Source organism: Anomalospiza imberbis, chromosome 9, assembly GCF_031753505.1.
Source record: "Anomalospiza imberbis isolate Cuckoo-Finch-1a 21T00152 chromosome 9, ASM3175350v1, whole genome shotgun sequence".
Classification (NCBI taxonomy): Eukaryota; Metazoa; Chordata; class Aves; order Passeriformes; family Viduidae; genus Anomalospiza; species Anomalospiza imberbis.
The window spans coordinates 28,912,403-28,937,977 of record NC_089689.1 but is presented as its reverse complement, the minus strand read 5'-3'; the positions used below and the strand labels follow the sequence as shown (position 1 = coordinate 28,937,977).

General features: G+C 43.9%; 1 protein-coding gene and 1 long non-coding RNA gene across 2 annotated transcripts; one reads left to right on the top strand and one right to left on the bottom strand.

Moving 5' to 3' along the window:
- Positions 1-121: 121 nt before the first annotated feature.
- Positions 122-3,782, bottom strand: LOC137478835 (uncharacterized). The gene is made up of 3 exons (XR_011001838.1): positions 3,446-3,782; positions 1,944-2,178; positions 122-1,117 (listed from the first exon to the last, which is right to left on the bottom strand). It is a non-coding gene; the product is annotated as an uncharacterized lncRNA (long non-coding RNA).
- Positions 1,861-14,823, top strand: TM2D1 (TM2 domain containing 1). The gene is made up of 6 exons (XM_068198916.1): positions 1,861-2,190; positions 3,456-3,525; positions 6,004-6,112; positions 10,397-10,488; positions 12,667-12,740; positions 13,943-14,823. Exons 1-6 carry the CDS (start codon positions 1,876-1,878, stop codon positions 14,051-14,053), a joined length of 771 nt encoding a protein of 256 aa, XP_068055017.1. The 5' UTR covers positions 1,861-1,875; the 3' UTR covers positions 14,054-14,823.
- Positions 14,824-25,575: the final 10,752 nt, after the last annotated feature.

Below are 25,575 nucleotides of genomic sequence, written 5' to 3'. Positions count from 1 at the left end.
TGAGCAGGCACCATTTTAGTTGAAATTAATTGTGTGAACTGCGTGTGCTTTCTGAAACCTGTACATCAGTCTGCTTTCTGACTTCCTAAAATTATATACATACACACATAAAATAGTCGAATTAAAGTCTATAAATACAATTTTTATTCTGCTACACAGTTTCACAAGCCCGTCTGCCGACCTTACACGGCCCCGTTGGCTGAACGGGGTAAGGGCTACAAGAGGTTTGGAAATCAATTAATTTCTCACGAGTTCAGATTGATTTCCCCTCGTTCTGGCACCCGTTTCGTTTCACGGAGCGGCAGCAGTCGCCCCAGAGCGCACGACACGCTCAGAACGCACCACTCCATCCCCCTTCCAAAGGATTCCGAGCGCTCAGCTCCCCGGCCCTAACTCTCACTTTTAATTAATGTGGCGCTCGTGAGAAGTGACAATTTTCCTGACAGTGATGAACAGCGAGTGGTGTATTTATCCATGCGAGGGACGCGCCGCAGACAGAAGAGCCGGGCACTTTTCCCATCAGTGCCCCTCCGTCTCCATCTCCGAGGGCTGAGTTCAGCCCGGAGCGCGCTCCAGCCCTGCCCTTTTGCTTCCAGTTGCTGAGAGGAGTATCAATTTTCATTTGCATACTTTGCCTGCTGAACTCCACGCTGCCAATTCAGTTTACGTGAAATCTCCCAAAAAGCTGTTAGATGGCAATATTTCACATGGCTGGCTGAGCTCTTTGTCAGCCATCCACACGTTTTAAATCCGCGCTTCCACGGATTCTTGGAATATCTGGTACCTTCTTTGGTACTGACAGGCTCCAGACAAGTCACCATGCACCAAAATAATGCCGAGAAAACCCAAAAGACTTCCAGAAAGGATGGGTAGTGGTGATGTTCTCCTCAGTACTATTTCAGAGTTGCTTTTCCAGCTTTTTAGGTTTGGTTTTCCAGTTTTTAGGTCCCTACTTGTTTTTCAGGAAACGCTTCTTGAGTAGATATAAACTTGGGACAGCGGTGTTGCCTTTCCTGGGTGTGTTTAATCCAAAGGACCTCTCCATCTCCTGTAAACACTCCAGGATCCCTTAGCAGTTCATAAGTGGAAAACTGATGCCTTCAAACACCAGAGAAACCTGAAATAACCACAACGAAAAAACAAAAAGTAACTGTCACGTTAGTGAGAATAGTGAAAGGTTTGTAATCACCACAAAATACCTTGTGAAGAGCAAACGCGGATGAAAAGCTTGCCTGCTCCAGGAATTTGGTATTCATTTAAAAATTGAAATAAAGAGCATTTTAAACAATGCAGTTTTATGTGAAAATAGGGTAAGGTTTTCAAATTATTTCTTTAATCCGACTGCTGTGGGTGTGCCAGACACAGTGTCAGCACGCCAGGTCCACCTGGATGACATGGGATGCACCAGTCTGGGTTAACCAGCTTTGGCAGCTCACGCCTTTAACTTCTGCTGGGCTTTATCAGCACATTTTTCAAGTACCCAGTAAACTCCAGACACCAGCGGGTACACCCAAAGGTGCGGTTTCGCCGGGTAGGCCAAGGTGCTAGAGCGGGGAGGGTTCACCTCGCGTTCCTCCCTCACCCGGCCACGCCGCTCGGCTCAGGGCGAGTCCTGCCCGCGGTGCCAGCACCCGGAGCGCCCCAGCCCCGCTGCGAGAGCCGCCTCAGGGCTGCTCACGAGTCGCCACCATCCCCACACCGCGCGCCCTCACACCCGACATCTTCACTGCGGGCAAGCGCGGGGCCGGTGCTGGCAGCGGCCGCGGCCATCTTTACTCGGGGCGCGACCCCGCCCGTCCCAACGCCGGGCGCTGCCAGCGCCATCTTGAGTGAGGGCGCGCTCTGCCCTCAGCGCGGCCTCGCCCGCCATATTTAATGAGGTCACCCCCCCCCCACCACCACCCAAAAAACCCCTTAAGCCCTGGCAAAAGCCTAACCCGTACCCTCAGCAAGCCACGAACTCCTCGGGATCCCCCTCCGTTTCTTCCCGCAGCCAGCGTGGGCTCTCTCCGCGACGCGGCCGCTCCGCTCCTCCCCGGGTCAGCTGACGGCGGCGGCGGTCCCGTCATGGCCGCCCGGCGCGGCGCGGCTGAGGCGCTGGTCCTGCTTCTCCTCTGGTTCGCAGCCCTGGAGGGAGCGGCGGGCTCGGAGCCGCCGCTCAAGTGCGAGGAGCTGCGGCTGGGGCAATATCCTGAGCGGGGCCGGTTGTTGTGGCGGTGGGCCCGGTGTGAGGGGGGGCACCTCTTGTGGGGAGGGGAAGGGGCAGTGGGGCCCGTGAGGTGCCGGGCAGGGCGGAGGGGTCGTGGGAAGCCTCAGGTTTGGAGCCCCGAGGAGGTCTCGGCTGGCAGGAGCGGGACAGGGCTCCTCAGGGTGCGGGAATTGAGGACACGGCCTCCAGCTGCGCCAGGGGATTGTTCAGGTTGGACACCGGGAGGGATTTCTTCACAAAAAGGGTGATTAGGCATTGGAAGGGGCTGCCCAGGCATGTGGCAGAGTCCCCATCCCTGGAGGTGTTTAAAGAACGACTGACTGTGGCACTCGGTGCTCTGATCTGGGTGACAAGGTGGACATCAGTCACAGGTTGGACTCGATGGTCTCAGAGGGCTTTTCCAACTTAATTAATTTTGTGATTTCTGGTGGTACTGTGGGTGCCCCAGCGCGTGCTTGGAATGTCCTTCAAAGAGATTGCCATGGGATGAGAGAGCTCGCTCTGCCACCACTCCGCCTTATTTATTATTTGCAGGAGCGAGACATGGAGACTTTGCCATTTTTTTCCAGGAAATAGTATGTTTCTGTGCCCTGCACAGCTCCGAGGAGCAGGAGGTGTGAGGCTCCTGGCTCTCCCAAGGCACCTCTTGCCCTCTCCAGAACATGTTGGTTGATGGCAGCTGACAGTTTTTGACGATCAAAAGTGTCAGGAAAGCAAATCTTGGAAAAGCTTGCTTCATCTCCTGCTTTACTTGGCTGTGGGAGTTGAGACCTCTGGAAGTCAGTTCCTTCTCAGTTTGTTCCTGCACCAAATTCCTGGCGTTTCGGATGCTCATTTTTACGTGTTCGTTGAATTTTGTGTGTTCCTGTAGATTAAATTTTCTCAACCAAATGCCTCAATTTCAAGGCACTGTGGTATTTAAATAAGGGAACAAGACCAGATGAGGCATGTGCTACCTTGTTGCCTCCAAATACAGAGGCTGTGACTGATAAATATTGTAGTTCCTTTAGGTAGTGCTGACTGCAGCACTAATTAAACGCAAGGCTTATGCGATATATTGGTGTATTAAATTGGATTAGCAGATTTGCTGCATGGTAATGTGCTGCTCCTCTTTTGGGGGATGGGTAGGCACCAACATCAAGGTGCATCTTAAATCCTGGGGGTTTGAAGAGGGTGGAATAAATTACTGTTAAACCTGTTGTAGTGTTTGATATGAAAACTGTTTTCCTCAATTACCTGAACATATATGTGTGATGAGCCTAAAATAGACAATAGCACACAAGAACCAATGAATTGCACAAATCACACAGCATATGGTAAGGATTTCTAACTTATATATTGATTAACTGCTTTTTTTCAAGGGAGTGTTCAATTTACCCATTTGTGTATCTACTTGATGAGCTTTATAAAAGATGGGATTAGTAATATCATCAGTCTGAAAGCTCAAAACACTTGTGTGGATTGGGTGCTTCACTAAAAAGGAATAAATACACTGTCTCTGATTGGTACTTCTGTAAGTGAGGTTTCTGGTAAATCTCTTCAATGTATGTTGCACCCTTTAGGCTCTGTCCTGCACTACTGTGATTAAAACAAACCATTCCTGTCATACTGATTTTGCATATAATTATTAAAAGAATTGACATGTGACAGAACAGCCTTCAAAATATTCTATTTTTTAAGGTTTTTTTTTCTTAAGGCAACATAATGCCTTCCATCATCACCCGGTTTTAGTGCAGGAGGCTCTATTTAGAAAGCACGTTTATTTGATGTTCAGTTCTGACATACTTCACAGTACAACAGAAAAATTCATAACTCGATTACTCATTTCCCTACCTGTGCTTAACTTCTTTGATGTTGCCAGGCATTGAAATAAATGGTCTGTGTTTGACAGCACAGCAAGTTCGCTTTATGTGCACCCCTGTTTTAAAAGAATGGAATTACAGAATAGTTTGGGTTGGAAGGGACCTTAAACCTCATCCAGTGCCACCCCTGCCATGAGCAGGGACACATTCCACTATCCCAGGGTGCTCCAAGTCCTGTCCAGCCTGGCCTTGGACACTTCCAGGGATGGGGAGTCCGCAAAATTCATGTGTGTTCATATTTTGCTTCCTATAAGTGCTGAACGACTTTCTTCTGGGATAGTGAAGGTTTTCCAAATAATTTCAGACAATGGATGTAAATACTTTGCACAATGGATCCTTTTAAAAGATTTTTCAGTTCTTTCCATCATTTTAACATTGGGTACCTGACTATAAATGGGCAATCAGAGAACCAGAAAAAATACTGCACAGTTTGAGATTGATCATTACTCAAGATAATCAGTTGTTTAACTAATTACCATGTGATTATATTTAATACACTGCACTTTGGAACAGGAGATAAGCTTCAGAGTAGAACAAGTTGCTGAATTAATTAACACTGTTTCTTTGTGTAGCATTTTTATACGCACACCAGTTTTTAGATTGTCCTCACAGTATTTGAATTGCTTATTTTCAGTATTACCCAAGTAATAAAAAGTTCATTTCTGGATCATACTTGAAGCACTACAATTTCTGATCGCTTTCTGCAATCCCTTACCCAGACAAACAAGGGTTTAATTCAAAGCAGCAAAGTGGTGTCATTGAGTAGAAGGTTTGGAGTCTCTGGAGTGACACTGAGAAGAGAACTGTGGCCTTTCCTGTATCAATATATTTTAACTGACGGGTTTCTTCTAACAACGGAAAAAGCTTCCTTGCTTAATTTACTTTACAAGAAATAATGTAAATTTTTGTAATTGCCTTAGATTAGGCACATTGATCAGTAGCATAATGGAATGCTTTGGGTTGGAAGGGACTTTAAAGATCATCTCATTTCACTCTCTGCCATGGGTAGGGACGACTTCAACTATCCCAGGCTGCTCCAAGCCTGTTTAACCTGGCCTTGGACACTTCCAGGGATTGGGTATGAAATCCATGTAAGATTTTATAACAGTTACATCCACACATAACTCAAATCTTATTTTATTTTTTGGCCCTATGCAATCCAGATAGGCATTAAAAACATCCATATCTTGCCTGTGTGCATTACTGGAAAATCTGGAAGGAATGTTAAACCTGGCTTGCAGTTTTGTTGGAATTAACCAACAGGACTCACAAGTACTAAAAGCTGATAGAAAGTGGGTAAAGGACGGATATTTTTTCCTTTACAACAACAGACTACAGCATTGGAGAGTGATTAATATTCTGGTAATACATTGCAAACTTTAACAGGTGTGACTTTCTGCTGTGATTTCCACTTTGATTCCCCTAAGCGTCAAGAGTAATGGAATAATTTGGGTAGAAAGACCCTTCAGGAAGTTGCATAGTCCAACCTCCTGCTCAAAGCAGTGTTGGCACTGAATTCCAACCAGGTTGCTCAGGGCTTTGTGCAGTCAGACCTTGAAAACCTCCAGGGATGGGGATGGCATGACTTCTCTGGGCAACTGGTTCCAATATTTGACTGTTCTCATGATGAAAATGTTTTCTGTATGTCAGCTTCAGATTTCTCATTGACTCTTATTGAAGCCAGAGTGGAAATTGCAACAAAATTGGTGCAGCAATTAGGTTTGTATATTTTGCTTAAAATGTAGCAAAGAAAAACTGCAAGTTAGTTGTAGGACTGGCTTAAAAAATATTTTAAACAAGTTACTGTGTGTGAACTGTGCTTTGTATCAGGACTGTTGCACAGTAGAACTTAATTTTTTTCACTTGTGTGTAGTCAGAAAACTGCTCTGAGTGTCAATTATCCCTTAATATCGAATCATTTTTTGTCCTCAGTTCAATGCCTGCCAGCACCAAATATTACTTGCAAAGACCACCTTGGCATAGAGAAAGTCTTTACGGGACGTGAAGTTGGATTTTACAAGCCTATTGAGTGTCGCAATGTGTGAGTACTCTTTGGTTCTGAAAACCTGAAGTTTGTCCAAAACTGTATGATGTGTTGGCAGTAGGAAAATAGAGGTAAGACAGAACCATGCACATTTGGCCCAGCAGTTAGTCCTCTGATAAGCACTACAGGGATGCAACACAGGGTCATGGCAAGGATTAGGTTGGGAGGGACCTTAAAGCCTATCTCATTCCATCCCCCTGCCATGGCCAGGGCCACCTTCCACTAGACCAGGTCGCTTTAAATGTGCACGTTTATAGGGAAATCTGTCTGTCTGTACATTTTCCTTGTTGTTTAGTTACATTTGTGTCTTTGCTTTACCTTATTCTTTTACCTTTGCTTTACTTCGTACTTTAACTTGGCAAAATTTTGCTCCGAATGCTGAGGCCACATTTCACGTGTGCTTAAAATCAGCACAGTTGCTGGAAGGAGCTGTTGGGGACACCCTCCATCCCTTTCCCTGACAGACCCCAGGACATCAGGGAGCTGCCTTGGATCAGTTCCCCAGTTTGAGTCACAGTACAGTGGCTTCAAATGCTCGTGCCAGCACAGGGATGAGGGTGACTCAAGGATAAAACGGAGAGGACAAAGGAGGGCTGGACAGGGCTGAGCTGCTCAGTGCTTCGTGCCAGTTTAAAGTGTGCCTGTAGCTGCAGCTGAACTTCTATTATGCATGAATTTTAGGGGAGCTACAGGATCTCTGCAGTTCCCCCCCATAATCTATAAGAGAAACTGTTCTCTATTTTGTAACAGCTTTTCTGTTTAATCCAATCTGTACCTTTTAAGAGCCTGTTTCTGGTACATGAATGGTGGACCTCGTTTTTCTAGAGCACGTTTTGAGTGATGGAGAGCTCTGGGTACCAGTAAATGTTCCAACTGGCCAGTGCTAATGATCAGCCAGCACCTGTCACTACCATTTGTTTCCTCTTTTCTGGGATTCACACCGGAACCTTTCTCTTTTGTCCTACTGGAATCTTTGGAATTTAAAACTCCAGAAATACTGAGTATTCCCTATCACTCTAGTGGGCAGATAACTCTGATGTGCTACTTGCTGCTCAGTAATTTGCCTAACTCAGAAGTACAGCTCTGCCTCTTAGTTTCATAAATATTTTCTCTGTATTTAGTCTTCTCAGCAGTCAAAGCTCAGCAAACTGAAGAAAACATATTATTACATCTAATCAGATTTAAATGCCAGCAAAGTAGACGTCAGTCACATTTTTGTCCAGAAACAATTGTGTTTCAGTCCCATCTGTGATGGGGGCTGAGGAGAAGATGAGCTATACTAGTTTAGTGAAATTGCTTCCTCTTTAAATTAGATGGTAATTCCTATGTTTGGAGGTTTTTTGTATACATATATTTTTGGTTTAGTGTATTTTCTAGAAACACTTTTTAAAGGTAGCCTTTCTTTACATTTATTTATTAATATTCAGGTCTGTAGGCAGGCAGAGAAATGTCATCCTTCTTACATTATCTTTTACTTGATCATGACTATTATTAATAATGAATAATCAATGGTTACACTGCCAAAACAACTCATTGTGACTTTTCCAGTCCCACAACTGCTGGTATGGCAGAAAGAGAAGAGAACCCTTTTTGGACTGAAAATTCCAGTAAAATACAACTGTGAACGTAGATAGAGTTACACAAGGATGTCCTTCATAATGTCTTAAAACCAGTAAAAAATGGCAGCAAGATTAATATCACCATCCTTCATCTGTACACTTATTTAAAAAGTGGTCCAGTCACTGACAGACCTTTTATGAGGCACTTTGAATGTTACCTTAATGTTAGAAATATTATTTTAAGCAGGAATCTCCAGCTTACTATTACAACAATAGCCCTGCCTTTTCTACTTGTTTTTGGAGATTTTTCAGCGTCCTACTGAGTTTTGGTAGCAACTGTAACTGTAGAAATAACTGCACATCATTTAGTCAGAAAATGACTTTGAGAAGGCATCTTCTCATGGCAGGATTGTCCCAGCATGGGGACAGCAGGTGAATCTCCATCCCCATCTTTTGTGAAGGACAAATCAGCAAGTTGTCCTTAGCCAAAACTGTAATTTAGTTTTGGCTAAGTTCTGGGGTCCAGTTATTTTAGAGCAAGACCAGATGTTCCATGTTTGTGTGAGTGAATGTGTTAAAATTCAGGTACCCTAGTAGTAATTCAAGGGAAAGCTTGTAAGGTTGTTCCAACAAAGAAGTATTGGGAGTCAAGATTACTTAGGTTTGGCTTTAATCTGATGTTTTGGAGGTAGATCTTATTTTTAGGCCAAGTTCTAGAATCCTCCAGATTGGCATTATCATATATTTTACTTAGTATGTGCAGGCCCTGATGCTGCAGAGTTGAAATGTCTGTTGTTCAAATGTTGCCGTTCCAGGGAAGGAAGCCATGGAGTGATTGTCTGTGAAATTCATGGGGTTCAGTGTGGACAGGTCTTTGAGCAGAGCCAGGAGACCCTGAAAGAGCAACCTACATCAGCACCTGCTCTTGTCAACTGCTGTGGAAGAGCTGGGAGGAAAAGTTTTTAATGTAGCAGCTGGAAGAAATGCATGCAGAAAAAAGAAAGGTTGGATGAGGCTGAGGAGCAAGAGAAAATCAAAAGAGGAACTGACAAGAAATTGCATCTTTTTACCCAATTGTAGAAATTCCTTCAGATGCCTGGGATGTGTCATTTTCCTACTCACTGGTTTACTCTTTGTGCATGTTTTTGTCTGAAGGAGTAAGGCAAAGGAAACAGCAGAGTGGATGCTGCCTTGTTTGTTACAGTGTTCTCATGCTTCCCCTTCATACTGGATTTCTTCTGCCCATCAGTTTGATGTTGATGAGGTTGCAGAAACTGTTGTGCTTTCAGAAGCATCTCAGTGCATAGGCAAGGGCTCAGTTTATTACTAGCTGTGATCAGGAGCAAAATGAAACCGTGTTCCCATTTTTTATGTAACAGCTCTTTTTATGCTTTAGCGTCCTTGGAGGGCTGTTGACACTTTGTAGTTGATAAACAATTGCCAACAGTTTGCCTCAAGTTTTAAATAAACCCATTAGTGTTCTTTACAGTGGAATCAAGACAGTTCTAAAGATGATAATTTCTGTTACATTAGGTTCCAGGAATGCCCTGTGTGTTCTGTGTTGCTAATAAACACCAAGTAACAAATAGTGAGGTAAAAGTCATGGATTAATCACTTAATGCTGCCATTAGGTTTTAAAGTCAGCAAATGTAGATAATAAACAAAAAAGGTAGGTCTCTCCTTGGCATTGATAAAGCTTAATAAAAGTGCTTGGACTTTTGTCAGCTACTGTCTTTTTGAGACCGTTTTATTCAACTGTCAACCAAGAGTTTAATTTGGGCCTATTAAATAATTGCTGGCACGTAGTGGTGCACGTATCAAAACAGTGAATTACTGAATATTTTTCAGTTCTAATTACATTTGGGTTTGCTGTTCAGGAGCTCTCTGTTCGCCGAGGCAGCAATTCCAGCATTGGGAGCAATATGTTTTTAGCTCCCTTATTAGTGCAAGGTTCTCCAGCAGGGACTGCACTAACAGGTGGTTTGGTGGCTGCATCGCTCCAGCTGTTGGCAAGAATGGTTCCAATTAGGATAAGTCTGAAAAAGTCTGTTCTATCTGTTTATTTTGTATGACTAACCATGGGAAGCTTAACTTCAGAGTGCCTCTCTACCCCTGTGCATCTTTGTGCTGTCAACAGTTCTTTTCATTGTGACTTTGTGCCATTTCCAGTGTAATGAGTGAATCCAAGACTTACTCTTTTTGTTGAAGCCTTCCTGCAGCTTCTTCAGCCGGTGGCCATGGTTCATTTCTCCTTCAGATCTCGTGGCAATTACTGTCTCTGCTGACATCTCACCTGCCTGTCCTGTTCCTCTCCATTTGGCTGCGTGTGAGACTAATGCCTGCAGACAGTATTCACACACCTCCTGCCTTCCTGGGCTTGTCTCAGTAGGGCTGAACTGTTAGGAACCGCTCTGTGAAACTGGGGACAGATCAGCAACCGAATTATGTCTTGACAAGAAATCATCATTTAGTTTCAGAGTAATCTGTATTCTGCAAGAGTACAGTTGAGTTGCAGCAGCTGAGGTTCCTTTATGGAGGATGCCTTCCCAGTTTGAAAGCTTAACATTATCAATTCTGTGGCCGTTAATTAAAGATAAATAACAAGTCTGTTGTTTTTTTTTAAAACCAGAGCAGCAGGAAAATGAGTCACTACTTTAACAGTCAAAAGTATGAGTGGATATATTTTGCAGTCATTATCTACATTGCTTGTTTCTTTTGGCAGAAATGGATACTCCTACAAAGTGGCAGTGGCTCTGTCCTTATTTCTTGGATGGTTGGGAGCAGATAGATTTTATCTAGGATATCCTGCATTAGGTAAGTTTATTCCTTAATTTTTTCTTTGAGGTAAATCTTGTTCTTATGACTGACTTGTATGTGTATACTCATATTTTGAGTAATGAAGGCTGACAGTTACAGTTCTAATATTTAAAACTAGAATCCTTACTTCCTGGTCAAGTGAGACAAAGTGCTGCATTATCCTCAGCCTGCTCTTCTGTTGGAGTGGTGACAAATGGAGATGTAGTGTCCAGCAGATAAAATCCTAATAAGCAAATGTGGTTATTGCTACTCGGAATTTTGCTTTGCATTGATGCTTTATCACAGCGTTTTTGTGAGGCACTGGAGCAGAAGTGGCTTTGCCTCACGTACCAGCCTTAAATGAGACTTGACTTCACCAGGAAAAAGTGGACAGATTTTACAGTAAACCTGGTGTTTTGGGAAATGGAATTTATTCTGGCAAATGCATACTTTCAAGATAACTCATGGTATTAATAACAATTCTGCAGAAGCTGGGACTTCTAATAAAACCTCTCTCTGGGTTTTAGGACCTCATTCCCAGGAGGAAGGTGCCACTGGCTCTTAAGTAATGGAAATACCTTATTATGACAGGACTGCCTTCACTGGCCTTGTTTCTGAGCTGGACAAAGGGAGTGAATTTAAGTATAGATAGGATGGAGCAATGATGTGGAAAAAGCTGTATGTGTTGCTGTCACTTCAGCCAGAAATGTTGAGTTTCTGCCCATTAAATTCCAACTCTTTTTAATGACATTATCTGTCCTTCTCTGTGATCTTGATTAACATCCATGTCTTTTATCCATGAGATTCTATAATTAGCATTTCTTTTGTCCATCTGTGTAACAAAAAGATACATTTTTGAAAGCAGTCAATAAGGTGCATTATTTATTTGTACCACTGGATTTGGAATAATGATTTGCAGTAATTATTTGTAATATATTGTGGTAATATAGATTCATAAATCCTTAATTCTTTTGTAGAAGTTCTTTATGGCTAATGCTTTAACCCTACTGGATTATACTGTACCCAGTAGCCAGAGTTAATATTTAAAATTAAACTCTTCCAAAGCCAGATTTTCAATCTTTTGAAAAGCAAATAGATAGAAAAGAATAAAAATTAACCCACTGGATTCCTTTACAGTGGCTGATTAGGGATTTCTTAGGTCATCTGTGCCTTGGCAAAAAATGGTTAAGAAAGGTTAATAGCATTGAAATCTATTTTGCAAGTGTAACGAAGACTGTAAATGCTCTTTGGTTTATTTTTCCCCCTTCTCTTTTGTTTAAAGAGCACACAAATACAAACAAGCTATTGAGTATAAAGAAATCAGGAAGGCAACCTCTTCCTCTCCCACACACTGTGAACCAAACCAGGAGTTATTACTGTAGAACAACACTATTTTTCCCCCTCTGTGCTTTAGAGCAATTTATTTTCTCAGTGTGATCTGCTTGTAGGGAGGGAAGTGAGGAGGAATTAAAAAAGCCAACTTTACCCTGCACTCCAGAAATAAATGCCAGGTTCAGAAACAGTTCTCCATCCATTCCTTAAGTAAGGTGGAGCTGCAGCAGTGGTAAGAAATCTGCTGGGTTCCTAAAATCCCAGCTGGCATGTTCCAGGGGCAGGGACACCTTCACTGGATCAGGCTGTGCAGAGCTCCATCCAACCTGGACACTTCCAGGGATTTAGCCACAGCTTCTCTGGGCACCTGTGCCAGGGCCTCGCAGGGAAGGATGCACATGGGCTATTCTTCCATGAGAGACAAATCCAGGCAGTGGCATGCTCTTCCTGCAGTGGATGTAGTTCCTCCCCTCCTCTGCCCCCTGTGCAGCCCCATAAACAGCCCTGGGGGAGAGGAGGTGCTTTGTGGAACACTTTGGTGTCTGTCTGTGCCTCAGTGAAAGGAATATTTCAGTAACCTGATTATCAGCTTTTGCCTTTCCTTGTTGAAGAATATTTAGATGGTAAAAAAATTGTTAATATTTAAAATCTTTAAAGTGCGTTCAGGATATAGAAAGATGAGTATGTGGTTTGGTTTTTTTTCCCTAATAACTAAGGAAGTTTAACTTTAGGTCTGCTTCTAGATAGATGTATATCTATAAACACATTTTGTGGGGTGAGGGGAGAGTTTGGATGTGATTGCCACCAGTGATGAAATCGCAGGGATTACTTAAAGCTACATTAAATTTTACTTTTCTTTTTTAGGTTTATTAAAGTTCTGCACTGTAGGGTTTTGTGGAATTGGGAGCCTAATTGATTTCATACTTATTTCAATGCAGGTAAGTCAGGGCTTTCAAAACAAGATACAAATCTGTGTTTTTTAAAGCTTTGATTTAATTGCTAACACTTTGTTAGCATTTTGGCCTTAAGAACCACTGGATATTGAAAAATCAAGGCATTTATTTTGGCTCTGTTTGTAGATTTATGTTGTAGAATATAGACACAAAATATCAATATATTTGCTGTTGGAATTAAAACTTAGCTTAGCCATCTATAAATATGGACAATGAATATCTTGGAAGCCATAGCACCATAAATTCAAGTGGTCAGAACCTTTTTTTGTGAGGCAGAGTGTTGGACTCAGCATGGGATGTCCTGCTGTTCCCAGAACCCTCAAATTCTGTGTTTGCCTGTGCTTTACGCTGATGAAAGAAGACATTGCCACTTCCATTTTCCACCTCTCCTGCAAATTCTTGTCCCTCATCAGCAGAGAGCTGTGACTGAGGGATTCATGAGGGTTAAATCCCCAGCTGGGGTGACATCTTGTGACATCATGAAATTGCCAAATTGTTTTATTCAGCAGTGCAGCCATTTAGCATGAATTGCAAATCGGCTATGATGAACTCAGAATCCATTGTGGGCATGGGAGTTGTTTCTGTGGGTTTGTAGGAAAATATTTTAAAAGTGTGTACTTTGGATCTGTCTTTTGTGTGCGTTCTCAAACTCCTTTCTCTGCTCTCGCAGTGATCCTGCCTCAGAGCACTTAACAGATCCAGTTGCGAGTATCTTTCATCTCTCCTTGTTGATCTCCCTGGTGACTCCACATCAATTTAGCACTTCCAGAACAAAAACTCCATGATCTTTCCTCCTCCTCTTCATTCCTTACCTGTTCAGTATTTCAAAGACACTTGTCATCAGCCTAATTCTCTGCTGCCGACCTTCCTTTGTTCAGGAAAAGTGGTTTGGAGCCCACTCATTTGTTAGGCTGGTTTTGAGCCTCAAATCCTCATCGGATTAGCTGAGTCCCAGTGCCTGGCTGTGTAATTTGGTTGATTAGAAGCCCAGGGGAAATGTTCCTTCTGAGACAGTGCTCGCTAAAACAGTTAAACTGCAGCACAACTTCAAAATAAATCTAGTTTCTGTTTGACTAATTAAGCATGACTAATTTTATGATGGGAAAATTAGCAGTAATTGAGACATTAGCACAAAGTATATATTTCACTTCATATCGAAAAGTCTTGGTTCTTTTCTTCTGTTGCAGATCGTTGGCCCTTCCGACGGCTCCAGTTACATCATCGATTATTACGGGGCCAGGCTGACCCGCCTCAGCATCACCAATGCAACCTTCAGGAAAATGCAGACCTATCCCTAATATCCCTAACTGCGCCAGGGAGTGGCACAAATCCGTAGGTGCAGCTTGTTTTTACAGCTGGATCCAGTGGTCCGCTGGAATTGCTGAGGATTTGCTGATCACCCCTCGTCAGAACGGAATATTAAATGCACGGTGAACAAAGACGATAAAATGTGAAAGTTCCTCACGTGAACAAGTTTACCTCAAAGGTGGAACTTTGGGACTGCTCTGTTTCTGGGAGCAGAGGGTTTGTTGCTGAGTGCCATCATCTGTGAAATGTGCAGACTGTTGCAATTTGCACTGATGTGTCTGTGTCATTTAGAGTGTTACAGAGAGCTGCAGGGAGAGTTGCTCATAATAAATATGCAGATATTTATTCCACTGAAATCAAATAGAGTTCTAGCATGGATGGGCCAGGATTACACTTAGGGGTCTGTCCATGTGGCAGTTTGGAAATTAACTTTAAACTGCCTTTTTTTCCATCCTGTTAAAACCCAAAGAGCCCTAAACCTTTGGCTGGTGTGCCCTGTAAAATTCTGTTAATTGAAACAATTATTTATTTAAATTTTGGCCGAGTTGCAATATTTTGTCAAGTGCTGATCAACAGTAGAAATATGGATGTGTGAAAAATAGAACTGTAGATGACATATCACAAAAAAAAGGAGGGTGGATGTTGGGGTGCCCTGAGGTTAGAAAAACAAGTAACTGTTCTGCTTATTTTGATTTTTTTTTCTTTCCTATCTTGCAACCACCCAGAGTGAAATAAATACCTTTTTTCTCCTGAAAATAAATGGATGTGTGTGTTTTACAGCTAGAGAGTGTCAAAAGAGTGAATTCTTTGTACTATTAAAGCCCTTAAAAGGCTCTTATTTTGGGTCAGTTGTGTTTCACTGCAATAAATTCAGTATCTTTCAAAGCAGTTTGACCAAAGTCTTTTGGACAACCAGGATCTCACTGGATGTTCCTTTCAGGAAAAGTATGTACACACAGACAGAAAACATGTCAACAAAACCTTCATGCTATTTGACCAATTTTAAGCACTGTCTTCACCTTCTAATGAAAACTGGCACTAACTGAGGGAGAAACCCATGCCATAGAAACTTCAGTGTAATTTTTTTTTACAAAAATTTGGCCTACTTTCTTTTTGTTTTGCAGGTGAATCTTTAAACCTGTCATTAATATACCCACAAACTGTATTTTTAAGGGAATTCCCAAGAACGAGATTCCTAAGTGGATTTATGAAAGCACAATTTGTGGGGTTTAGGCTCTTTTTAACCCACGTTAAGCCCAGTGCACAGAGAGCTTTGTAAAGAAATCCTGTTTTTAACCCAAATCAGCATAACCTGACATGTCACGTAATGAGAATAAACCACAAGGAATACTTTGTGCTTAACGCTAATTCTTCCCCTTCATGCAAGAAAGATGTGGTTTTGGAATCCTTCCTGCCATGCATTTTCCTTGTGGGTTCAAAGAGACAGGAACACTCTGTCAGCTCCATTCCCTTGCCTGATATTTGTTCTGTCTCCCTTTGCTCCCTCTTTCACTGAATGCTCTTTGTGCTCATCAGTTTTGTTCCCTAAAATACTTTGAAAAACAGACAGGAAGCGGATGGAAAGTAGATGTTTGAATCAAGTAAAATCTCCTGCCCAAGATCGTCCTGTGACTTGCCTGCTTTTTGTTTTTCCAACCCTGAAGCTGATGATGAAGCTGTGAAAATAGGAAGATGTCATGGGTGTTATAATAAAAAAATAGCCTTGGGCGACTTAGCACACAGGATTCCATTCTAAAATGTCTCCAGGTGTTCAAGCAGCAGAGGGCTTGACTTGGTGATTTCAGAAATCCAAGTTGTGCTTTGTTATCTGTAAAAAAATTCCAGGAGCTGTTTTGTGTGAATCAGGTGAAAATAGGATTTTAGTTCCAAGGTCCATGAGATTGCTAATCCCAGAAGCCAAGCAGCCAGCAGAGAGACAGAGCTGCTGGTCCAAGCTGCAGTGGTTGTGTAGGAGGAGATGTGTCAGCCAGGAAACCCGAGATGCTGTGGGATCCGTCCCTGCTGTGGGATCCTTCCCTGCTTGGGATCCATCCCTGCTGTGGGATCCATCCCTGCTGTGGGATCCCTCCCTGCTGTGGGATCCTTCCCTCCTGTGGGATCCATCCCTCCTGTGGGATCCCTCCCTGCTGTGGGATCCATCCCTGCTGTGGGATCCATCCCTGCTGTGGGATCCCTCCCTGCTGTGGAATCCCTCCCTGCTGTGGGATCCCTCCCTGCTGTGGGATCCATCCCTGCTGTGGGATCCATCCCTGCTGTGGGATCCCTCCCTGCTGTGGAATCCATCCCTGCTGTGGGATCCCTCCCTGCTGTGGGATCCCTCCCTGCTGTGGGATCCATCCCTGCTGTGGGATCCCTCCCTGCTGTGGGATCCTTTCCTGCTGTGGGATCCCTCCCTGCTGTGGGATCCCTCCCTGCTGTGGGATCCTTTCCTGCTGTGGGATCCCTCCCTGCTGTGGGATCCTTCCCTGCTTGGGATCCTTCCTTGCTGTGGGATCCCTCCCTGCTGTGGGATCCTTTCCTGCTGTGGGATCCCTCCCTGCTGTGGGATCCTTTCCTGCTGTGGGATCCCTCCCTGCTGGAGCCCAGATTGTGATCCAGGGCTGCTCACACTGGGGCTGTCCCCGCAGCCAGGACGCAGCCATGGGTGACCTCTCTTCCCTTCAGAAGGGATTCCCTTTGATCCTCTGTCTTGTCCTGACAGCTTCCCACCTCAGCCCCAATCCTCTCCCATGTTTTAGGAATGCGTGCCATAGATTGCTTAACCTTTGGGAATTTCATGGGCTGCTGCTGGGGTTGTGTTCTCTATAGGAACACACGGTGAATGTTAATATACGTATAATATGTTTCTATCTGCTCGTTTAGCTGCGCAGCTGAAGTGGAGAGAGGGTTAACTGAGCAAGCAGATAAAGCTGCAGGGCCAGGAGACACTTAGTGAGGTCTTTGTTTTCATCTTGTAATTGTCAGATATGGCATGTTTACCATAAGGGCTGTGAAAAGTGTGATGCAAGATGTAAAGCTGTCCCACTGTGTTAATAATAAATTGGCTGCAGTAATATTTATCAAAATGTCTGTCCAATGATGATTTTTTCTGTTGCTGCCTGCTTTAGCCTTCTCCTGTCAATCAAGTTGTCCATCCTAGTCTTTCTGTAGTTCTGATTGCACTGCAATAATCTTCTCTCGGGGTTGTTTTCCCCAAAACAGTTGCAAAGCGATGAAAACAATTAGACAATGTAGTATGTCGTCCTCCTGCCTCGTTCCCAGATAAAATGATATCTGCTGGCCTTGCAGATAGCCAAGAATCCTTTCAACACTCCAACTAGGCAGAGAAGTATTAGTCTGTATCTATAAAAATAAAGAACATAAAAAGTAAAGGGGAGAGTTTAAAACAAGAGTTTGAGGTGCCCAGCCTTTAAAAACTCAGATAAAACTGTTCACTGAAGATGCTGCAGATCCAGGCCAGGCATTAAACCCAGATCTTCCCAAACCACCAGAGCAATTCAGTAATTTCAAAAATTACTCTGCAAGCTGTCCTATTTCCTCCTTTATTTTAAGGACCAGTCTGAGATTTTCTGCAGTGTGCTTAACCATGACCTGAAGGAGCCGTGGCTGGGAGGAGCATCCAGCTTTGGGCACTCCACATTTGCTCCCACAGTGCCAAAGTGGTGGCACTTCAGTGTGCTGACTGCACTAATAGATGACTCTGGGTTCCATTCCTTCATTGGGTTAGCCTGTGCATCTCTCACTTGTGTCTAGAGCTCCTTTTCATGGGTTTTTTTTTAGAATAAACCGGTCATTCCTCCTGGGATTGAAACCACAACTCTGCCACAGCAACTTCCTGTGACAGCATTTTGTTATCCTCACCGTTTCCCTCTCCACCACCACCACCTACCACTTATTACATGAAGATATCACTGCTGCTTTCAGGACCTGATAACACCTTAAATGTTAGCTTTTACTCTGTTTCCAAAGATGTATTCCTGTACGTCTGCCAGTAAAACTTCTCAGCTCCACAGGAAGGTCTTTGTGTTTGAAATGCTCCCTCAGAATCTTTTTTTTGGAGAACATCTGTTGTCACCCCATCAAGGATTGTTTCCTTTGTTCCTCAGGAGTATATTTGGTTATATTTGCTTGCACAGCTCTGTCTATTCAGTCTGTTCCCATCTCCTCTCAGTATTTTTGAGGGTTTTTTTTTATTTTTAGATTCATTAGGTGTTTAGGCCATCTCTGCGCTGCTGCTTGCTCTGCGCTTTTCAAACCTGCTTCCTCCTGAAAGTGATGTTAAATACAATAAAGTTGGGTGCTCAAGCACCCAGCTGGAGAAATTCCAGAGGCAAGACCGTGCATTTCCATTGCCTCACAGGACTGTTGCTAATTGTGTGATTGCTGATTATTTCAGTAACGCCTCTCACACACTTTCAATCTCAGTGTCATCCCTAACTACCCTGCCATTTTCATTATTATAAGTGGTCACTGTGTGGCTTCTTTAAAAAAATGCCCCCTTTAAATTCATTTAAATCATTCTGTTTAACCAGCTACCTCGTTCTGGGTTCAGCATCAGAGTCTGCCAAAAAGTGAAATATAAGAGATTGTTCCGTTTGCATCTTCTGCCTGAATCTAAGGAGAAAAAATAGCTTAACTTTAGGCATATGCTTAAGTGTTTTGCTAGACTGAAATATGATCAAGACTCTTCCCACTTTCTTCCTCTCAATCCATCTGTGATACCCAGAGAACCTTCCTAATCTCTGGGAATTATAAGAGAAAATCACATTCTGCTGGGAACCCTCAGCACTGACAGTGTGAACGGCTAATGGTGTTTGATACACTCCTCTGGCATCCCACGTATCCCAACTTTTTGTCACCTTAAAGCTCCTTTTTGGTGCCTTGTGTCCCTCTATCAGCTCCTTTTGGACATCCTGCTCCAATCCTTCAAGTTCTTCCAGGAGGAGGTGGACTCTCCAGAGCTGCATCACTCATGTGGAAATGTCACAGCACCAGATCAGGGATGCTCTGATAAATCCGAGCAGGGACCTTTTGGGGGGGCAGGAATGATGGCAGGCTCCAGATTCTGTGCCAAGTGTCTGAAACTCAGCCCCGCGTTGTCTCTCTGCCTTCTGCTTCCTGAAGGTGGAGCCAAACCCCCTATCAGATCCCCAAATCTTCCCGAGTTGTTCTTTATCTCAGCACAGACTCAGCACAAGGTATTTTTCCTTGCACAACAGAGCGAGCTGGAAAGTGGCTGCGAGGATTCTGTCTGGCCAAGACGCATTTTGCACTGTGGATCTAAGACTGCAGCAAAGGGAAAGAAATCCAAGGATAAAAAGGACACCCTCAATGCTGTTTGCACCGTGTCTGATGGAGATCTAGTTCCCAACATTCCCAACAAAATTAAGTATTAAAAAAAAGAAAATACTGCTTGTCTCAGATACCAGCTCCTTGGTTTCCCCAGGATTTCTGATTGTAACTCCTTGTGCTTCATAAAAATCTCGGCCATCCACGTGCTCCAATAACTCTCCATGATCCATTTGAATGGCTGCTTTCAGGACTGCAGTGCTCCCCGAGCAGCACATTCCTTGGGCTCTGCAGATGCATATGACACAGCAGAATTTTAGGCAGGATAAGAATTATAAAGCTCAGTTTCCATTACTGTAATTGCTATATAAATCCTACCTTAGAACAGGCCTATTTAACCTTGGTTTGAGCTGAGATTTGATCCAAGTCTGATTAAGTTGAACACCAAATTATTTTTCTTTTCTTTTTCTTTTTTTTTTTTTTTTCCCTTTTCTTCTCTGCAGTATCATAACTTAGTGGGCAGTGGGGCGGGGAGGGAGAGGAGATCCAGTGCGTCCTCTGTGCCCTGTCCTGCCAGGGGGTGGCTGCAGCCAGGAAATACCTGTCTCCAACCAACAGCAGGATGAAATGAGCTGTGCATTTTGTTCCCTGGGAGAAGCACCGTTTCTCCCCTTGGAACCTGTGGCTGCTGCTCGTGCACAGCTGTGCTCAGAGCAGGTGTGTGAGATGCCTCTGAGGCAGGTGGTGCAGGGGTGAACCTCCAAAGCCTGCCCTCTCTGGGGGGATGGAGCAGGAATTCCCAGCTTTTATGTCATTTGCCACCACCTTGATGAATACTGGGTGCCCTGGTAGTTCCCCCCCAGGGACATTGAGGTATCTGGGGCTGCCTTTGGGTCAAAGAATTCAAAACTTGAGATAGGACAAGGAGCAGTGGGGTCAAAGTGAAAGAGGGGAAATTTAGGTTAGAGATACACAAGAAATTGTTCCCTGGGAGGGTGGGCAGGCCCTGGCACAGGGTGCCCAGAGCAGCTGTGGCTGCCCCTGGATCCCTGGAAGTGTCCAAGGCCACGTTGGAGCACCCTGGGATTGTCGAAGGTGTCCCTGCCCATGGCAAGGGTGGCAATGGATGAGCTTTAAGATCCTTCCAACCCAAACCAATCTATGATTCTAAAACTGATGAAGAAGTTGTCAGTACCATAAACAGAGGCTGGTGATGCCCTGCTTCACTGCTGGAGAATGCCAGACTCCCTTTTAGGCCAGGGAGCAGCTTTGACATGGATAGCCACAACTTGCTCCTAAGAAACTCTGGCACAGCATTTCCCATGCCATAAACCTGCTCTGCAGTGGGTGCTTTGTTCCCAAGCCAGCAAAGACAGAGGAATGTATCTATTAATGTATTCTCTTTCCTTTACAGGGTCTTCTTCAAAGTTCCTTGAATTTACCTTGGGGAAAATACGGCAGGAAGATGTAAGAGAACGCTGAGAACTGAAAAACTGAGTGTTCACCTTGAGTTGGACAAGACTGCCCACCATGTGGATTGTGCTGGCAAAGGCAGAGACCTGGGGAATGCAGAGGTGGAGGGTAATTTTTAGGGCTTTCATTCCAGGGTCCCACTGATTATAGCCCTATTAAGAGGCTGATGCATGCGACTTTTAAGTTATTTTGTTAACTAAGTGTAGGCAATGGATGTGTCATGCTAACAACCATAATTGCTGGTGTGTCTAACACAGTATGTAAGTACAGTAGAGTGAATTTAAAAGGTTGTGGTAATCTAAGAATGTTAAAAGGGGAATGTGTGCCTGAGGGGCGTGGGGGCTGGGGAGAAAAACTACTTACTTGACATTCACTGTCTTCCTCCCAACTCCTTTGCTAAAGCAGGAACAGAATCGGAACAAAAAAATGTTTGTTTTACAGCTGTACCAAGTTACGGCGTGGACTCGTGCTCCCCCCCCTCCTCTCCCACTTGCATCAAGTACATCCTGTACTTTTGGCAACATGTTGACTGGATATTTAAAAGCTGTGAACTGTTCTGAAAGTTTCACATACTGGGTTATGGGCCATGTGTGTTTGATCAAAATTCAATTACTGCACTGTACCATGCTTGGAAACCTATCATCCCAAGTTATGAAGTATGACGAAATAGGCTAATCTAATTGGTTCAGTATGGGAGCAGTATCAACCAAGCTTGTTATGATAAATAGCTTCCTGTGTTAAAGGTTCTCTAGAGCTTAAGTATCTTGGCTCACCTCCCTCTACAAAATAAGAATAGTGTTCCCTGGGAACAGTTACATCACTGTCCCTCTCCTACATTCACAATTAAAGGTTTGTGGATTTTTTTTCATCTTTCTGTTCCTTGAGCAGATAAACCGTGGACATCTACTGCGTTCCCCACTTCCATCCCCTCCCCATTTCCTTAGAGTGGGCCGTGTGGTTCTAACCCTAAGTCAGCTGTTCCTCAGGGCTGGAACACACTGGAAGTGTTCAAAACCAGCCCGGAAGGGGCAACCTGGTCTAGTGGAAGGTGTCCCTGCCCATGGAAGGAGGTGGAAAGAGCTGAGCTTTGAGGTTCTTTCCATCCCAAACCATTCCACGATTCCAGGATTCTAAAGCAAGCTTGACCAGGATGCCAAATTCCACCCTGGGGCTTGTGTGCTGCTGTGTCAGTACATGAGAGGCGTCTGTTTGCACAAAGATTTGGAATTTCTGATGTAAAGTTAAACGTGGAAGAACTTCAGTCTTTCTGAGCATCCAATAAAAGAACTTCTGTTCAGTGAGCTCCACACCTATGGATGTGCAATTATCTTCTTAAGCCCCAAAGTTTAGGTCATCAGTAGTTAAACACAAATCCAGGGTGCAAGTGCTGGATTATGGCTAGGGAAAGACTGTGTTCTAAACCTGGATTTGTAGTCACTAAATTTGGCACTAAGACAGTGAGCTGTGTCCCATGAGATGATACTGGCTTCGTGATTTTATCTGGTCCAACTTTGGCAAGAAGCGCTTAGCTCGGATTTGGATGTCACAGTAAGAGACAGTGTCAAGGGGGGAAAAAAAAACACATGGAAAAGTGAGTCCTTATGCTCTGGTGATTCAAGTTTTTTCCTTTCTTGAACCACCCCCCTCCACGTGCCTCCTAACTCAGAAAAGCCCCTTCAGGCAAAATAATTGTGTGATGATCATTTTACAAATATATAACTCGGGCCTGATAGGGCAAGGGCCTTTAGCACTGCTAAATTTTCTCCTAGGAATAAAGTTATTCACTTAGGGCTTGGTAGAATGAGTTCTTATGTAAGTGAGTCTTCGAATTAGCCCCAAGACTGCCTAAGACCTGGATTAAGCCTGTATGGTGATTAATGCCTATTTACTGTATCTGTTATCCCACTGCATTTTGCTCTTCAGCCTTGATTAAGCCCTTTGCTTTACCATTTAAAATGTCCTTCTTAACCTTCTGCTTACAAACGTACACAATGCTGAGCTTTGCACTTTTAACCAGCACAAGTTCTACCATAAATAATAGCATTTAATTTTAAAGTGCAACAGCTACAGTCACCACTTGATTAAATGACAAAGAACAGCAACAGCAAACTGGGGAACACAGAGTTTTTCACCACAAATGTCTACGTCCACATAAGTGAAAAAATTACACCTTCCTGCTGCTGATTAGCACTTTCTGTGCAGGTCTTTATTTTACATGTTTAAAGAAAATTATTGCCAAAAGAGCCTGAACAGTGACTCTCTGCAATTTCCCCAAATATGTTTTGAAGGAGATAAACTAGATTAATCTCTCTTTATAAAGTTCCCACAAGAAAGCTCACAGACACAGTAGCTTTACCTTAAAAAATAGAATGTGACTGTAGGCACTTATGCTAATCTCTTTTTTGGCAAATCAGCTTTTTTGTATTGAATCTTGCTTGATTGAATAGCACTGGAGCTGCCAGAGTAAATGCTATTATCAATGTACAGTAATTAAGGAAATAGTCCTTGTCACTCCAACAGTGTCCAGGCAGTAGTGCCTTCTGTAATAAAGTTAAATGATAAAGAAATATCTTCAAGGTGTAGATACTGGACCAGGGGAGCTCTTGAGATGCAGGGAAAATACCCCAGTGTGGAATTACAGGTGGTGGGGAAAGTATAAATGCCTGTGGAATTCATGCTAAAAAGCTTGTTTGATGCTAAATGTTTAAATAGAAGCTCAGCGTTAAAACACATAATTGTTTAATTTGTCATGTAATTTCCTGACTCAGGGCAGTTGAGCATCTCCCAGTCACCACCCTTAAAAAATGTGTGCGAGGGAGAGGAGGGGGGAGACCCTTCCATCATTCAGCAACTTCAAAGATCTTTTCCCCCTTCAGGCAGCAGCCTGCACGAATGATAAACCTTGCTTTAAGATCAGCAGAGCCCGGCTCTGCCAAATCCATTTGGGGAGAGAATTTCAGCAAAAAGGACTTGTCATTCCTTCCCCCACCCTTCCGCTTCACTTGAAACTTTACAGCCTGGGAGTCCTTCGGTGCATCGGGATTGTTCCCGCAGCACCAAACAGGGAGATTCCCCAAGGACAGAGAGAGAGGGAGAGAGAGAAAAATACCTTTGGGTATGTTCTGCATTAAAACTGTATCACAGACACCAAGAAATGTAAGCTGTAGGAAAGCAGGGTAACTCTCAGGTTCCAGAAATGGTGTTTAATAAGCAGGGAATGCTGATGGGTGCTGCTGGAGGTTTGCAGAGCTCTGGCCTACGACATGCTGAGCTCTGCACTTCAGAGCAAAGAGCTTTTGTCCAAGCAAGGTACGTGCAGGAGAGATGTTGTTTAATGTGCAATAAATAACCAGGGGAGGTATTTAATCAAGTGTGCCGGGAAATACTGCTCATGTCCAGACACACACATTTCCAAAGGGGCAGCCTGGGAGCGAGGGCTCGAAGGGATGTAAGGGGCCGGCCAAGGAGTCCGCAGGGAGGCTGCAAAATTTCATCCCTCTACTCATAAGACACACGCAGAATTCCAGCCCCTGTGCTGCTTTTCCCCTAGCAGCCTGCATCTTATCTAAACTCTGTGCAATAATTTTCATATTTCACAAATCTGGCAGTTGTGCTGGGGCGTGCACTGCCGAGGGTTTTAGCATTCCCCGCAACGCTCCCGCTGCAGCGCATTGACATTCTGAAGGCTGGGCATCGTAACCTCGCCATTAAATCTTTGACACAATGAAGTGTCTTCTAAATAAATTCAGTGGGATCGATCCAGTGAACTTCAGAGTGCACCTTTTCAATTATTTTTTAAAGATGGAAGTGTTTTGTGCATATCGAGCTCTGGATTTGTGGAGCCGGGAGCGGGCTCAAGTGTGGACCTGAGCTCTTCTCCAGCAGGAGCTTATGGAAACACTCGGAGGGGATCTGAGTCCTTCCTGTGCTTCCAGCACGACTCTGGGCTTCTGGATCTGGGACTCTTTCCTGTTGTATGTAAAACATTAATTATTATTCCAAAATATTTGGGTTTTTTGCATTCCCATAGCTCAACCTTCAGAACTGTCCGCTTGAATCCGAGCAGAAGCGCTTTGGTCAGAATTAAAGAAAAAGCGATAGCCCAGGCAGCAGGTTTTTAATTGAGGCCTGCCAAATACCAAAAGCAGATGCTTTTTCATTCTGTAGCTCCTGGATACGCCATCTACTCTTCGGTTTCAAGGACAAAGGAAACACTTACCCAATTAGATGAGGCATGAGATTGTGACATACCGGCTCTTTCCTTAAATAAATAAATAAAAAAAGCTGGAAAAAGATTTTTGACCCTAAGTCAATGAGTGCTATTAAAATAATGAATACTCCATAAATCCAGCCATATCCATGGCCCACATTCGGAGCTGCGCCGTTCCTGTCGCAGAGGAGGCCGCGGGATAAAGCCCCACACGGCTCCCTTGGCTGGATCCCATTTTGGAGGCCTTACTTTTAAACCAGGTCAGACAGAGATGCGAGTCAGTGATTCAGGGACACTGCGAGGTGTGCCACCTCCTCTGTCTGATGTCTCTATGATGTCAAACATGATCTGGGTGTTGGAACACCTGGGTTTCCCCCACAGGCTGAGCTGAGCCCAGGGAATCTCCTGCTCCTCTCACGAGGCTCGTAGGAGCTGATATTTTAATGGGAACATGGCTGGTCCAAGGTAATGCAGCTTTTGCCTGCTGAAGGTAGGAAATGGTTAATTTAATGCTTTCTG

Coding starts and splice junctions, on each gene's coding strand:
- TM2D1 (XM_068198916.1), top strand. CDS start 1,876: ATGAGGTCACCCCCCCCCCACCACCACCCAAAAAACCCCTTAAGCCCT. Junction 2,191..3,455: donor AGCTGCGGCTGGGGCAATAT/CCTGAGCGGGGC, acceptor ACCTGAACATAT/ATGTGTGATGAGCCTAAAAT. Junction 6,113..10,396: donor CCTATTGAGTGTCGCAATGT/GTGAGTACTCTT, acceptor TTCTTTTGGCAG/AAATGGATACTCCTACAAAG.